Raw genomic sequence first — 15750 nt, 5'->3', positions numbered from 1 at the left:
TACATGTGAATTTTGAAAGAAAATTATTTTTCTCACTAGGATGAAAATACACACATTAAATTAGCAGTCATGACATGACCTATTAGCTAAATTAGCAGTCCCTCAAAAAAAAAAAAAACACACACACACACACTAAATTAGCAGTCATAACATTATTAACTCTTTAAATGCTAAATAACCTATTTTCTCACTCTAATGTAAGCTAATTCTAGTTATCAAATTGAACTTTTAATTATTGTACAATTATTTAACAACAATTAGTTATCACTTTAAAGTTATATTCCGCCAACCATATAATCTCTAATGGTCTATTCTTAATTAACTGTAGATTTGCCAAACCTATGTAACAATTATTCATCTATTTGTTTTTATTCTTTAAACAAAAACTAAAAAATACTTATGATAAATCTATAATTAATTTCAACAAAAAAAATGTTAATTTAATAAAAATACGAAATACACTTAACATATCATGACCTTTACACCTACCAAAGAAAAATATATCATGAACTTTACAACTTGCCGAATGTTTGTCTCCAAGGCTTTGTATTTTATAATAAAAACGCATCCATATCTAATTTAATATGATAATATTATTTATAGATTATACAAAATCTACTATATAAAATAGTAATAAAAATGATTGCACTTCTTGGCTAAAATCCATCTACTCTCTCTTTCTCTCTCTCATACAGAAGAAGCGCACAGCTAGTCATGGGTTTGAACCGCTGTATAATTGCAGTATATTTAGATGGATTCACGTGCGCTTTGTCAACCCTAATATATATATTTCTCTTTTTTCTTTTTTGCCATATATATTTCCCCTGTTGATTGCATAAGCCAAATCATAATAAAAGCCCTTTCTATTTGATCGCCTTTTAAATTGGCTCAGCCTCTTTCACTTCCCACCCATTCTTCTCTTTTAACTCTCTCTCTCTCTCTCTCTCTCTCGATATGGAGTTAGCTCTGAGCTTAGGCGATACCCCGAAACCCTTTTCGTTTCTCGAGAAACCCCAGAAAATTCTGAGCAAAGATTTAGGGTTCTGCATGGGTACCGGAAAAGTGAGTTCCGACGGCGGCGAGAAGAATAAGAAAAGCGATGAAAGGCGGTTCTCCGACGGTCCGACTTCATCAGATCCACCGGTTCAGCTGGATCTTCTGCCCTTCTCTCCGGTTCAGCGAAGCCAGCCCTCTTCAAACAAGCTTCCTTTCCCTTGGCTCAATGACAAATGTAAATACAAATACTTGTCTGCTGAGCTGTGTGTTTCTTCAAATACAAATAATTCGCTTATGATTTCCACAGTGGGAGGAGGATCGGAGTCGGCGAGCAGAAAAGGCGACGACGATCAAGAAGCGGCGGCGCTCTCATCTCCCAACAGTGCGGTCTCATCGTTTCAGATGGATTTCTCCATGTTCAGAAGCGCGAGGGGGAAGAGAGATTTCGAGCAATTCGCCGGCGAGGCCGAGGCCGATCGCGGCGCCTCTTCAAGAGGAAGCGACGATGAAGAAAATGGAATGGCCAGGAAGAAACTCAGACTCACCAAAGATCAGTCCGCCTTTCTGGAAGAGAGCTTCAAAGAGCACAACACCCTCAACCCCGTAAGTCAAGTCTCGTCTCTACATGTTTTTTTCTTAATATTTCATGCGATGAGATGATGATGATGATGATGTTAATTGCAATAATTGAATGCAGAAGCAGAAGCTTGCCCTAGCGAAACAGTTGAATCTCCGGCCTCGCCAAGTTGAAGTGTGGTTCCAAAACAGAAGAGCAAGGTGTGTGTGAAGAATGCAATGCCTTGAATCTCGTGAGGAATTAAATGTGACAATTATTTGATGTCATTTATGATATTTTGGCAGGACCAAATTGAAGCAGACAGAGGTGGATTGTGAGTATTTAAAAAGGTGCTGTGAGACACTGACAGAAGAGAATAGGAGGTTGCAAAAAGAGCTCCAAGAATTAAGAGCACTTAAGGCGTCTCAGCCATTTTACATGCAGCTTCCGGCCACCACCCTCACCATGTGCCCCTCCTGTGAGCGGGTTGTCACCACCACCGCCGCCGCCTCCACCTCCAACCGTTTTTCACTCGACCCGCCGCCGCCGCATGCTTGTGCCCAGAACACACCTTCTTGATCGATCATCACTTCTTTGGTAGTTGAAGACTAGCTAGCTAGGGATAGATGATCATTAATTCTAAAAACTAAATTATTTCCTAGTGTTTTTCTTTTTTTGCTTTTTTGGGCCTTGAATTTTCTTCTGTAGATATACGTGGGGTTTTCTTTCATTCTATTAAATTAAATATTTTTCTTGTTTCTAATCATGATTTGTTGATTTGTAACGCTTGACTATTAAAGCTTCGAGGAGGTAGCACTCGTAATTTGACCGAGTGTGGGAAATGAGCTTTCTCATTTTAGAACAAAGTTTACTTTTTCTGGTTTAATATACTCCCATCTTTATTTTCTGTCTAATGGTAATGATACATCCGGAAATTTTATTTATTACCGCCACACGCTTTGTCTAAATTAATATTAAGTAGATGATTTTTTTTTAGTTCAGATTACGTTGTATTGTCGTATGATGTCGTGTTGTCTCTTATTCATTAATATATTTGAAAGTTTTGGATGGGAAATGAATTCTAGTATACGTTGATAGTTATGTTTGAAAGCATTAATCGAATCTACTTGAATGAAAAACATAAATTCAGCCATCTAACAACTTTAATGTGACTTTTTATAGTATGAATAATCGTTTTAGAAATTAAACTGAATTGACTACTATTGGAACTCTATTTATTATGGTACTAGAACATATATAAATGAAGCACAACTAACGAACTGTAAAATGTGGAGTAGTTAACGATCAAGTATTAGGTATGGTATAGTGATTTATTTGGCTGCGAGAATATTATTTTGAAGGGCTTATTAATGGAGAGAATGAATGAATGATGATGGTGAAGTTAAATGAGTGCTAATGTTGTATGATTTCAATAATCACTAATCAGGCCATGACAATATGATGATGATGTTATAATATTGCAATAAACAAGCATTCCATATCATGAATTTGCGGTAGCCAAGTGAGACCAATCTCAATGTTTGATAAAAAGAAAACTTCTTGTGCTTGTGTATATACACAATCGCACGTCATATATGATGACACAAATTCCATGTGGTAGCATCATAATCCTCTTTAAAACTTGTTTGTACACATTATTTTCAGCAAAGAAATTCAAAATTCAAAAGGGTTTCGCAGTTCTAATCAACTTATAAGGGTAACTCAAGTGATTCGCATGACTTTGTTTATTATCATCATAAATGCAGACATCTCTCCCTCTCTCTCTCATGTGTGCACAAGATTTGAAATTTACATCCATAAGACAAACATTCTTTTACAATAAAAAGACTATAACAATATTCTTTTTTTGTAATATACTAACAATTTCACGAGGTAAGTCAAATATTAAAGTAGTCATTTTTATAATATAGCAGTATCGACACTTTATCTTATTCCAAAATGATATTGCATTATTGGATAAAATAATCTTGAAGATATATGCATATGTATCCATCATCTGTTTATAAGTTAACACCCAATCCCCCCCCCCCCTAAAAAAAGAACAATTCAAAGATAACTACATTTATGTCTACAAATTTAGCATAAACCAAAGCTATATATTTTATCCTATATATATTGCAAATCAGTTACTCCTAAACATGATGTAATCTTATAAAAATTCAACATGGCTCATTCAATCATTATGATTACGTGACTTGTTTGTGAAGGAACTGAGGACACCTCTCTCACACACATTTTTTTAAAATAAAAAAAATATGAACTTCGATTTGCATCAAATCATTTATTTATACCGCCAATAAAAAAGTCAAGTATTTTTTATGGAATGTACAATTTTCTCAATACCATTTCCTTTGCCCATTCAGAATGTCAAGTACTGTTGATTGATTCTAGCTAGACTTGTAGTAGCTACTACTGTTTTCAATTTAGTGAAAATAATCAAATGTAAAAACTATATATTTTTTTAAATATCGACTAAAACTCAAATCGATTTGACTCATTTTGATTACGGTACCTCTTGAATCTAGTTAAATAACACTCTCATGTAACTATCGTATAATCAAATATTCAAATGCATGCTAAGTTGTTGTCGTAATTATTTACTGCATTGATGCAGTCCGGAAATCATATACACACAAGGATTGATCAGTACTTGACATTAATTATCGCAAAATTAAAGTTGTGCCTTACATAATACGAATGATTGCTCCATGAAATGATTTTGTCTGTATTTATGTGTTTCGGCCCATTTGGATTTCAATTATTTTAAATTATGATACAGTCAGAGATGTAGACCAAATGCATCAATGTTGCAACAGCTTGACATCATTAATAACTTCATAATTTTTATTTGTATATTAAGATCGGAGCGACATAATCGATGAGACAACTGCGATATTAGACAATTAGATATTGTGCCTGAGTTAAAAAATTATTGAAATCAGACTCATTTTTAACTGTTTCATGGATTCACAACGATTTTAAATCAAATTTTAAAATTTGGGTTCTGAAATGGGCCTTAATTCGTCACATTAACACTATCACGTACGGGTACAAATCACTATTTGGGCCTCAACCAATGTATTAGGGGCCCTCTTATGGAGCCGCCCAAATATATACAACACAGCACAAGTGGATTCAAAATATTTAGCATGCCTATAATATATACACATTTATTAAAAGAAGATGTAACATATAGCCATCTATCATACAACCCCCTAACACATTTATCTCCCTATCTTTTCATGTGGGCTGTTAGCCCCTCAACATCTCATAAAGAGTGCAAAAAACCCCTAACACATTTACCTCCCTGTCTTTTAATTGTGAGCTGTTAGCCCCTCAATATCTTATAAAGAGTGCAAAAAATCTCTGTTCCTGACGGACACTTAACACTGTTAAATCTTTTTTAATTTTTTTTATTTCTTATTTCATTATAATATTTGTTAAGCAAGATACATTGCTACAAATATTTCTACGCAAACCTCAACCTAAATTAATAATTAACAAATATCATTAAATATAAATTCGCATTTTTTGGGAACAATCGATAAGTACGCAAAGATTAAAATATGTAAAATTAGGTGCTCGTAAGCTTTCACATATTTTCTCTATCATACCACTTGGATACCATGGTCAATGGATCCTGCTTCTTGGAGAAATAAATAGAAGCAATTGCATGAGCATATTTTAATCTTTGGGTATTCGTCGACTGTTATAAAAAATGCGAATTTATATTTAATGATAGTTGTTAATTATAAATTAGGGTTAAGGTTTGCGTAGAAATATTTGTAGGAGTGTATTTTGCTTAACAAATTAGTAATATTATAGTGAAATAAGAAATAAGAAAAAATATATATATTTAACGGTGTTAAGTGTCCATTAAAAACAGGGAGAACTTTGAACTCTTTATGAGATGTCGAGGGGCTAACCGCCCACAATTAAGAGATAAGAAGGTAAATATGTTAGAGAGTTGTATAATAGGGTGCTATTTACTACTTCTCCTTTTATTAAATTACGTGCATTAATTTTCAATGAGAATACTTGCTGATCGAAAGATCTTTCTGATCCTTTTCTTCTTCTTTTGTATATAAGACTTACTTATTCTTGAAATTTTTCTTAACGTTGTTTAAGTGCTATTTTCTCCACGAAACTCTATGCATGATTAAAAGAGAGTTCTCAAGAACGAGATTCATCACCTTTTATATAATATAAGAAGGTACATTTTTTTTCAGTTGGAAAAATGGAAAGATTGAAATTCTAAGCTACAACAATATACTGACAAATAACAGAGAAATGTTTGTCCCGAATATATGTGCGCACATGTCGTTTAGTGATGAATATGATGCTGCTTAAAATTTCGTCATATTTTGATGTTATGTCATTTTATTTAATATTAGTACGGACATCGCGTGTGATGCACGGAGAACATCGAAATTAAACGACATATTTAAATAAATTAATCGAATTATTAAACAAAATCAAAATATAAACAAATACAAATATGTTTTAAAAATAAAATAAAATAATTTAAATCAATTACTCAATAAAACCTTGAATTTGAAAATTTAAAATTTTCAACATTGTATAAAGTGTAATGATAATTATAATTTTTAAATAAATTTATTTGATAATAAAAATTGTCATTACACATTATTATTATAGAGTATTTTCATAGACAAACATGAATAAAAGTTCTATTAAAATAAGATTTCATTAAAAAGGACAAAAGAAAACAGCAGAACCTAAACCCTTGAAAGCACAGAAAAGCAAACTAAGGGCCAAGCCTCGTTAAAATCTCATCATGAGGAAAAAAGAGTACTCGTCTAGAAAGAAAAAGTGTAGGAAGCTGAGATGGGAGAATCTCAGAAGCTTCGGCCGAACCATCGCTCCTAGATAAATCCGGCTTCCCAACATAAGAAAAGAACGAAAAGAAAGAAAAGCGCGAGGAAAAAACAAGATCTCCAAACAAGCCATGCCGATGGTAAAGAGTTCTAGAATTTTAAGGAAGAAAGAAAATAAAATATTTTATATTTTTTTTTCATAATTTATTCGTTTTAAATTCATTTTTTATGATTTTTAGATTATATTAAAAATCGTGTAACAAATTTAAATTTAAAATGCACATTGAATATTTTTTTCATGAAGTTAATTTGACAATGTTTAAAAAAAAGAGGTGAAGAGATAGCGAAAAAATTGGAGTGAAAAAACTAAATTTTATTATGTAATATAGATTACACACATTTATGTATATTTACAATCACAATACAATATCTTCGAATTTGGTTATATTTTGATGTTAAGCATTTTGTACATTATTATGTATATAAAATCAATGATATGATATCTAATGAGTGAGGTTTGCATGATATACGAATATAAAATACAACACCAAAATGTAATAGAAATTTGGGTTAATTGCCTAGAAATAATTTAACTTTCATCAAATTAATCTGGTTTCACATACCAAGTTTAACATGATCATTATTAAATTCTTGATTTAATATGATTTTTGTACTTAAAATCAATCAAATTTATTGCTGAGATGACTAGCAAAATTAATTTGTGGTATGATGGTTCTTCCATGGCAATGATTGGCATGGATGATGCCATCTCTCATGAAACGATGCTAATTATTCAATTAGTTATGTCAATAATAATTTTGTTCAAATCTTAAATGGTAACAAAATCATATTAAATTAATATTTCAATCATTATCAAGCCAAACCTTTGATGTTGGTATGCAAAATCGGGTTATTAAATAAAAAAATCCAATAATTACTACCCAAAGTTTAAATTTATATGCAAAACTAGACTATAATGAAAGTTAAATTAATTTATTGACAATTAACCTTTAAATTTCATACCTTGTGAATCGTGATCAGTGATCACCGATCAGGCACCTCCAACCGACAGTTTAGGCGCAATGACAGTTCACTCATAGAAAATCAGTCTATATACTGTATTTGTCAAAGCATCCCATGTGAAATTTTTACTAAAAATCGTCAAATTTTATGATTTATTTCGACAAAAAGGACGGCATCTCCACTTACGTATCAAAATTAAATTAAGTCTACTGTTCACAATCGATATGATGATAGTAATGTATAGTTAATGTCATATCTCATTTTTTATTTATTTAGTAAAACTACAGTCATTTAATAAATACTACCGACTCGTCAATGAGTAGCGAATAGCGATTGCATGTATCTAAAATAACGGAAGACATATAAAATTGAAAATTAAAGGAAAAAAAAATTATAAACTGGACAAGAATAGAACAATCATTTTACATTATTTCCGTAGCAAGTGGGAAACTATAAAGCTTTAATTAATCCCTCTTCTCTCATCATTTTCCGCATATAAACATACATAAAAATGAAAATCTCTTCCTCCAAAAAAGATACCAACTTCACCAATTTGAAATAAACAATATATTTACCATGTGTATATATATCTGTATATTCTCATCAAAGTGAGCACATGAGAGGGGAGTGAAATGCACCTTTCTTTAGGCTCATCTCACTGTTGTATTATCACAGCGCCCTCTTCATGTGGGAGTATTTACTGGACTGGACTTCCATAGCATGGCCTCGTGGTCGTCTTGTCTCTCAAGACGACCACGAGGAACCCTAGCTGGCCAGCTCCGATCCTATGATTGATTTCATGTGTTTGACCTACGACCGTTTCTCTTGTTTCTGCTGCCTCAGTTTCACCAATAGTTCTGCATACAACATCTCGTTCCAAGCATCAGGCACGCCCGGGAGGCACCAATGGCTGCAGTCTTGAAACTGCAACGGCTTTATCTTCTCCTCGTCGGACATGTGCTGTTTCCGGTATACTGATGGGTGGCCGTCCTTGCGGTAATCCGTCATTCTCGTCACATTCAGATAGGTAACCTCATTTTTTTTCATCCCTTTCAAGACCTTCTCCAAAACAGTCATCTTTGAGGGATACGGCGCGAGATAGGATTCGTTCCTTATTGGCTCTGTTTCGTGGTCACATTGCCCGCCTGAGTTCCACTGGCCACCACTGCAGCAACATATTGTAATGAGACGGGGGCCATAAACAACAATAAGAATACAAATGTCTCGTCAATGCAACAATATAGTGGTGTTGGCGTAACACTTAATTTGATCTCATCTTAAGACATGAGGTGTCGTAAACAAGTATACAAAACAAAACTACAAATGGCTGATCAATGCAACAATATAGTGGTTGTTGAAAAACTTTGATCTTATCTTAAGACATGTGGTCTCATAAACAAAGTGCAAGAAAAGCATATCATTACTCACCAAAATTTGTCATTTTGTTGACTTACTTATTCGAATCAAATCAGTTAATGGAAAAGCATCATCATCAATCAACTCTTCAGCCAACCTAGCTAGACTATTATCATCATACTAGTAAATTTCTATTACCTGAAATGAGATGCTGAATAGCCTCTGAAGAATACAAGTGATTTCTTAGGATTGACATTGGAATCAACCCATCTTCCCCACGTCGTCAAAGCTTTGCGAAAAGCCTCATGAACATCGAGATCACTATACACATGGCTGCCTTCCTGATAATAGTCCTTCCTAAAACATTCAAGAATCATTTAGCACGTATCCGAAGATTTACCAATGTAAACTGCAAAATGATCAAAGTTACAACAGAAATTACCCTAACGAAGTTTTCTCGTGAGTCCACCAATGCCCGGTGTTAAACACGATAATATCTGCATTCTTATATTTACTGGCACCTCTGCTGACTAAATCAAGTCGAAGCGTCTCCTTCTTTGTGCCATTCTTTCCAACTACTTCCCATTCTTGAACCAGGAAGGGAGACACAAAGAACTCCACTTTGCATTTGTAATCCTATGAAGATCACACAATTTTTTAGCAATAAAATCGCGCACGAAATGAACTTAGTTCAAGACAAGAACACGCTCTGTTGAAGATGAAACCGTGGATTTTGCTTCAGAAACTTACTTCAAACACAAAGGAATATGAAGCTTCTTCTCGAAAATGATGGCGGCCGAATTCTTCATAAACCTTCTTCTTATCTTTCACAGAGTTCCTTAGTATGCAAATAAGGGATTCCCACATGTTCCTATTTAGAGAATCACCAACAAAAACTAATCTTTTTCCTCTCAACAGCTCCAACATATGACTTCCATCCAACCTAAATATTCAAGATCAACACAATTAGTTTGTCTAGATTACTACAACACATCGATCATACACCACAGTTTTCTATGCTCACATAATCAAACCACTCGAGTTTGGAACAAATATCGATCAATCGAAAAGCAATAAAGTAGATTGAAACAGAAAAATGGGCAAAGAGATATTCATTTTTATGACAGATTAGAGTAACATTCATCTATATACCTCGGGAGAGTGCAGCCCTTGGGCTTCCATTTGAGCTTGTGGTAACCATTATCAGGTCTTCCGTTGCGGAAACAGTTGAATTGCTCATCAATCAGAGAGCAAGAACCAGGCTTGTAGAGTGGATACGACTCGTCTTTCACCCAATTTCCATCAAAGAAATCACAATTCATCAAAGAATTAATCAAATCATCCGTCCCTTTTTTCTCAACATTTGTGCCATTGCTCTGTTTCTTCACCAGAGAAGAAGTGAGATTCTTGGTCACACCCTTTTCCGCAATTCCCTTTTCACCATTTGCAGAGATGTTCTTGGATCCGGAGGCAGATTCCGGCGATGAATTCACCGTCGTATTAGCCGGTTCGGGAGATTTTGTGGCCGGAATTGTGGTCTGATTCGGCTTCAAGACTTCAACTTTATCTTGAATTTGAGTTTGATTTTGCTTCGAGACTTCACTTTCACCGCTGGAAGTCCGATTCACGTCAGATTTCTCTGGTGAATTCGTGGCATTAGTTGGGTTCAAGACTTCAACTTTATGAGGTGGGGAATGATTCTGCGGCGAAGGAGATCCGGCATTCTGGGGCAGTGAGGAATTCTGAGAATCTGGCGAGGAAGAGTTTGGAAAGAAATAGCCGTAAATAGAAGAAAAATGAGATTGATCTAAAGATGAAGATGGAGAAGTTGCATTAGTGGTGGAGGGAAGAATGAAAATGTTAGTGAACCAAGGGGAAGAGGAGGTTGAGGAAGGAGTAAAAGCAAGGAAGATGGTGAAGGCGATGAAGACGAAGACGAAGGCATAAGCAAAACCGACGGTTTTTCTAGTTCTGATGATTGAGAATTGAGATTTCAAGTCTGAGATCAAGTTGCCGCCATTAATGGGTGCGTACTTGGTTATATCTGCCATGCGACCAGTGTGTTTTTTTGTGCAATTTTTCCAGAAATTGAGTCGAGAGAGAGAGAGAGAGAGAGAGAAAGAGATAGTGTGTTTACTTGCGTGATGACTCTTGTAAAAGAGTGGTCTTTGCGTCCATAAAAACGTTTGTGTGTGAGAGAGAGAGAGGAATGGAGGAGAAAGAATTCGCTTGGGAGGACTGTTCTTAGCTTGTGACGACTGTTGTTGGCTTGTTGTAGTGTTGTCTCTTCGTGTTGTGTGTGAATGTCTAGAGAGAGAGAGAGAGAGGGTGTGGGGACTGTGCGTCAATGCGTGTGAGAGAGAAAGAGAGGGAGGGACCGACGGTGTGGAATTATATGCGCATATGACTATGCATGTGACCTATAAAATAAAGGAAAACCAAAAACATTAAACATCCACTAATCACTATACTATAGCATTAAGTTAAAACATCATTTTTTTTTAATTCTTTAATCACATACTCCCTCCGTCCCTGAAATAAGTTCCTCTTTTTCCTTTTTGGGACGTCCCCAAATAAGTTCCTCTTTCTTTCTTTCCATTTTTGGACACCTACCCCACCACTAATAATACTTTATTTATTCTTACTTTTCACTTTTTCACAACTCCCAATACTAATTATAATACTTTTTCACCTTTTCACCACTCCCAATACTAATTATAACATATTTTTCTCCACTATCAATACACTTTACTATTTTTCCTTAAAACCCGTGCCGTCCCCAAAGAGGAACTTATTTTGGGGACGGAGGGAGTATTTTTTTTTTGATCAGTAAAGTAAAATTTTTATTGAAAGAAAATGAATCAAGGCATCAGGAATGCCAATCAGAACAACAAAACAAGTTTGAAGTCTTTGGAACACCAAGAAGTAAAAGGAATTCCTAACTCCAAGATTTTGTAGGCCTCGTTCCAACTCCAAAGTCTCCCCTTAATCTGAAAGACAAGTCTATCAATATCCCAAGCCTTGTCCTTTAATCACATATGCATCACCCAACCGTAAGCCGTGGAGAAAATAACAGGAAATTTTAGTCATGCAAAAAACAAAAAAATATAATTTGAATGTTCTATTCTTATCCTCCACTCCTGTTAACTTCAAATGCTGAAAAATCATATAATATCGTGGCATTGGCATACATGCAATTTCTAAACATGGCCCATTTTCGGATTTTCAATATTCTCACCGGGACAGATATCATGTTTCATTCACAAAAAAATACAGGACTTGTTTTTCATTAATTCAAGAATTATGAATCGGACACTTCTTAGATCTTGAATAGAAATAATTTGTTTAGAGAGCGTGTAATCGAGCTGAACCTAATTATATTAATTAAAATAAGTTTGATTCATTTATTATTACCTTGAATTTAACTCTATTTATTAACACTTCGAGATTTACAAACTTAATTTAATTTAGTCGAAACATTATTTGTCTATCTAATTCACATGGTTATTACACAGCGCAAAAGGAAGATCTCATGTCATGTGTTTAAGTTTTAGACAGGGCGTTGTTGCTACTTATTTAGACTAATTAAATATCTGCAGGTTTTCCATCTCAATAAAATTAAGAAGTTTCACTCTTTTTCAAACAAAGTGACTTGAAATAGAGATTAATTGCAGAATTGCCACCACCGTCAGACTAGCTTTGAGCACGCACCGCTCAGATTCAGCCACGTATACGCACCTAAATTTGTGTGTGGCTCACCTGTGGTCCTCTGTCGCATTCTATGGAATTTCTGCTCACCCTGTCCCACATCAATAAATTCTGATCAAATTAAATAAAGTATTTATGTAACAGTTGTTACAATTTAACTGGAAATTATTGGCCCCTTTCCTCCCCACCCAAATTGTATAGCTGAAGAATTTATGTGCACATCTCTGCCTATCGTACAAGTTGCGTAATAAATGTAGTTTTTTCATTTCTTTCTGTTTCTATCTAAAATTATCGATATTGATAATTTAAGAGCATCCACAGCGGGACCCGATAGGAGGGGACTCGAGTCACCCCGAAATCGGATCGTCCACTGCAGCAGATGATGACTCGATGGGTCTCGATAGATCAGATGTGCCCCGATAGCCAAAATGTGAGGCGCGCGATTACACGCGTCTATTTTAAATAAAATAAAATAAAATTAGATTTTAAAAAATTGGGCCGTTGCCCATTTGACCAACACTCAACCATTTAATTTTATTTTATTTTTTCCTTTTTCTCTTTTATAAATTTTCCTATCTTCTTCTTCTTCACACATCTTCTCCAATATTCTTCTTCTCTCTATCAAACTCTCTTTAAAAAAAATGAATCCCCACAATCCCAATTGGTACGATTCAAACTGGGTTCTCGATCTCTCCAGCGGAGACTAGATAGGTTTTAATTATGTAATTTTTAATTATATTTTTTTAGGTTTTAATTAAGTAATTTTAAATTATGTCTTTAGGTTTTTTTTAATGTAATTTTTAGAATTTTTAAAATTAATGAAGTTTAATTTGAAGTAAATTGTGTTATTTAAATGTGTGCAATTAAATTTAAATGAAAAATACAAAAATCAAAACTAAAAAGATCAGGTCAGCTATCATGTCATCCTACTGGAGCTTTCTTGATCCAATGTGGTTCCTCATCTATTAAGTCACCCCACCGTGGATGCTCTAATATTCAAATTACAACAAACTATCAATCTAGCGTTACATGATTTTCTTAGAACTAGTTAGAAAGCTGAGTACGATAGTTTGAGTGAGGATTTATTTTGTGATGTTCTGAAAAAAAGTGTCCTATCACAAATAATTGTAATGCAACTAATCAATTTATTGATACCAAAAAAATTTGTACGATAATAAATTTGTATATTGCAGTCTGAGGATTAGAAGGTTAAAGTTGATTGTTAAGAAAATAAATAAATGTCAATAATATATGAGATATATTTGAGCAGTGAACTCTCTTTTCAACCTATTTATTTGAAATGTTTTGACTAGTCAAGCAGTGTATTCATGATTAAAAACTTATGAATGTAAGTAGATAATCGAAGAACATTTAAATAAAACTGGAGAGAGACTTAGAAAGGGGAAAATATTAGTAAAGTTGTTAAGGGTATTAAAAGTGAATTAGGTGAGCCGTATTAGCTATACTTCTTTTGTCATGGGATGTGATTCCCTTTTAATTTTTCTGGTGGGTCGCATGTGTTGGGAGGGGGCATCATTAATTTGCTTTTATTTCATACCAAAACAATATAATAAAATAAATCTAAAAAAGAAAGAAAGAAAATAAAAAAAACAATGTAAAATAATTAGAAAAGAAAAGTCATTAGCGCGTGGACCCTAATTATCGTATTGACGTCACACGTTTTCTACTCCGTACATAAGAAGATAGTAGTAAAACATTTGCAACAAAAGTCGTGTCAACGCCTCGTACGCTTATTCATCTTCTCCACCTTAAATTGTTTATAATAAAAAAGAAATTAACGGAAACAGCGATTTTACCATCCAATTAAACTATAGTTCTTTTAAAAAAAAAATACTCCCTCCGTCCACGAAATGAGTACCCATTTGGGGTGGCACGGGTTTTAAGAAATTGATTAAGTGTGTGTAAGTGGAATAAGGGACCCACTTACCAAAAAAGGAAATAGGTACTTATTTGGTGGACGGACCAAAAAAGAAATATGAGTACTCATTTCGTGGACGGAGGGAGTAAAATTTACTAGCTAAAGAAAAATCACAGTATACACTAGTATTTGACTATCATTTTATTTTATTAGAAAATCATAACTCTCAGCTCCAGTATATTTTCCCAACAAATTTTTGTTCCAATAAAATCATTGAGTAAATAATTTAAGGCACACAGAAAAGGGAAAAAAATTCTTTCGCCCCATATTTGCTTATTATTCAATGTTTCGCTATTTATCAACAGAAAAAATCGCTTTATTGGATTTAAGAATAATATTTAATATTATTGCGTGCAAATTATACAAAATTTAGCTTAGTTTTTGTCACAAAAAATGCATTATCTAAAACAATCTTAGTTTGGAATTGGATAGTAAAGTTGTTCATTTCTTTTAACGGAAAGATATCCATACATGTGCTACTTGTGAACGAGAACAAATCATTCATTTCTCTTTTTAATAATAAATCATTTTGCGACGTTATATTTATATACTAGTAGTCCTTTAAGGGAATTTAATTATTAGTTGGAATATATTAGTTTAGTTGTGTGCATAAAATTGGTTGGCGGATTTAAAATAATTTAACTGGAAAAAGAGGAAGAAGGGATTTCTAACGTTGTAAAGTAGCTTTCTTCATCAGTCTATAGATAATGCCAACATTCATTGAAGGGTCCGTCCATTACAGCAATATTATGATCACAAAAAAAAAAAATTCCAGATGGCACATAATTCTAAATAACAATTAACAATTGGTCCATTTTATAATATACGTTTATTATAAATATAGAATCTTTGGAAAAAATCAAATGCAGCTCTGGCCTGCTTTGAGTTTGTTATTCATACCACAATAATAGATATCCCATTTGGCTTCAAAATAAATGCTCGATTTCGCACATTCTTATTGGAGCTGAAAATATGAATCTGATTCAGTCTATAGTGGGATTGAGTATTAAAAATAGAGGTCAGAATAAAATTGAATTTACTTTGCCAAGCAAATCAAGTCGGGCAAGCTAATAAAATTATACTATCACATTCAGATCATTTAAAAAAAATATATACTCCATCCGTTTCATTAAACATAACTCATTTTTTATTTTGGACCGTTTCACATAAAATGACTCATTTCCATAAAAAATAATATTTGATTCTTAAAAAATGGTCTATCACTTTTTTCCAATTAACACATTCTCCTTAATCTCCGTGCAAAAAAAAAAATGAATCATATTTAGTAGGACATAGGAAATATACAACTAACT

General features: G+C 33.7%; 2 protein-coding genes across 2 annotated transcripts; one reads left to right on the top strand and one right to left on the bottom strand.

The window, feature by feature from the left end:
• The first annotated feature begins 659 nt into the window (after positions 1–659).
• LOC131000557 (homeobox-leucine zipper protein HAT14) lies at positions 660–2457 on the top strand. Its single transcript, XM_057926550.1, has 4 exons — positions 660–1231; positions 1304–1599; positions 1694–1773; positions 1858–2457. Exons 1-4 carry the CDS (start codon positions 955–957, stop codon positions 2129–2131), a joined length of 927 nt encoding a protein of 308 aa, XP_057782533.1. The 5' UTR covers positions 660–954; the 3' UTR covers positions 2132–2457.
• A 5345-nt stretch (positions 2458–7802) lies between these two features.
• On the bottom strand, positions 7803–11238 carry LOC131000552 (protein trichome birefringence-like). The gene is made up of 5 exons (XM_057926535.1): positions 9943–11238; positions 9541–9733; positions 9233–9426; positions 8989–9147; positions 7803–8599 (listed from the first exon to the last, which is right to left on the bottom strand). The coding sequence occupies exons 1-5, from the start codon at positions 10839–10841 to the stop codon at positions 8245–8247; spliced, it is 1800 nt and encodes a 599-aa protein (XP_057782518.1). The 5' UTR covers positions 10842–11238; the 3' UTR covers positions 7803–8244.
• Between the last annotated feature and the right edge of the window lie 4512 nt (positions 11239–15750).

The sequence above is a fragment of the Salvia miltiorrhiza genome, chromosome 1 (assembly GCF_028751815.1).
Source record: "Salvia miltiorrhiza cultivar Shanhuang (shh) chromosome 1, IMPLAD_Smil_shh, whole genome shotgun sequence".
Lineage (NCBI taxonomy): Eukaryota > Viridiplantae > Streptophyta > Magnoliopsida > Lamiales > Lamiaceae > Salvia > Salvia miltiorrhiza.
The sequence above is the reverse complement of the archived record's forward strand: the minus strand, read 5'-3'. Positions and strand labels throughout refer to the sequence as shown.

What these genes read in the sequence shown, in the direction of transcription:
- LOC131000557 (XM_057926550.1), top strand. Translation starts at nt 955, where the DNA reads ATGGAGTTAGCTCTGAGCTTAGGCGATACCCCGAAACCCTTTTCGTTT. An exon ending in CCCTTGGCTCAATGACAAAT is followed by an intron (nt 1,232 to 1,303) that starts GTAAATACAAAT and finishes TGATTTCCACAG; the next exon opens with TGGGAGGAGGATCGGAGTCG. An exon ending in TTCCAAAACAGAAGAGCAAG is followed by an intron (nt 1,774 to 1,857) that starts GTGTGTGTGAAG and finishes ATATTTTGGCAG; the next exon opens with GACCAAATTGAAGCAGACAG.
- LOC131000552 (XM_057926535.1), bottom strand. Translation starts at nt 10,841, where the DNA reads ATGGCAGATATAACCAAGTACGCACCCATTAATGGCGGCAACTTGATC. An exon ending in AAGGGCTGCACTCTCCCGAG is followed by an intron (nt 9,734 to 9,942) that starts GTATATAGATGA and finishes TTGAATATTTAG; the next exon opens with GTTGGATGGAAGTCATATGT. An exon ending in TATTCAGCATCTCATTTCAG is followed by an intron (nt 8,600 to 8,988) that starts GTAATAGAAATT and finishes ATGTTGCTGCAG; the next exon opens with TGGTGGCCAGTGGAACTCAG.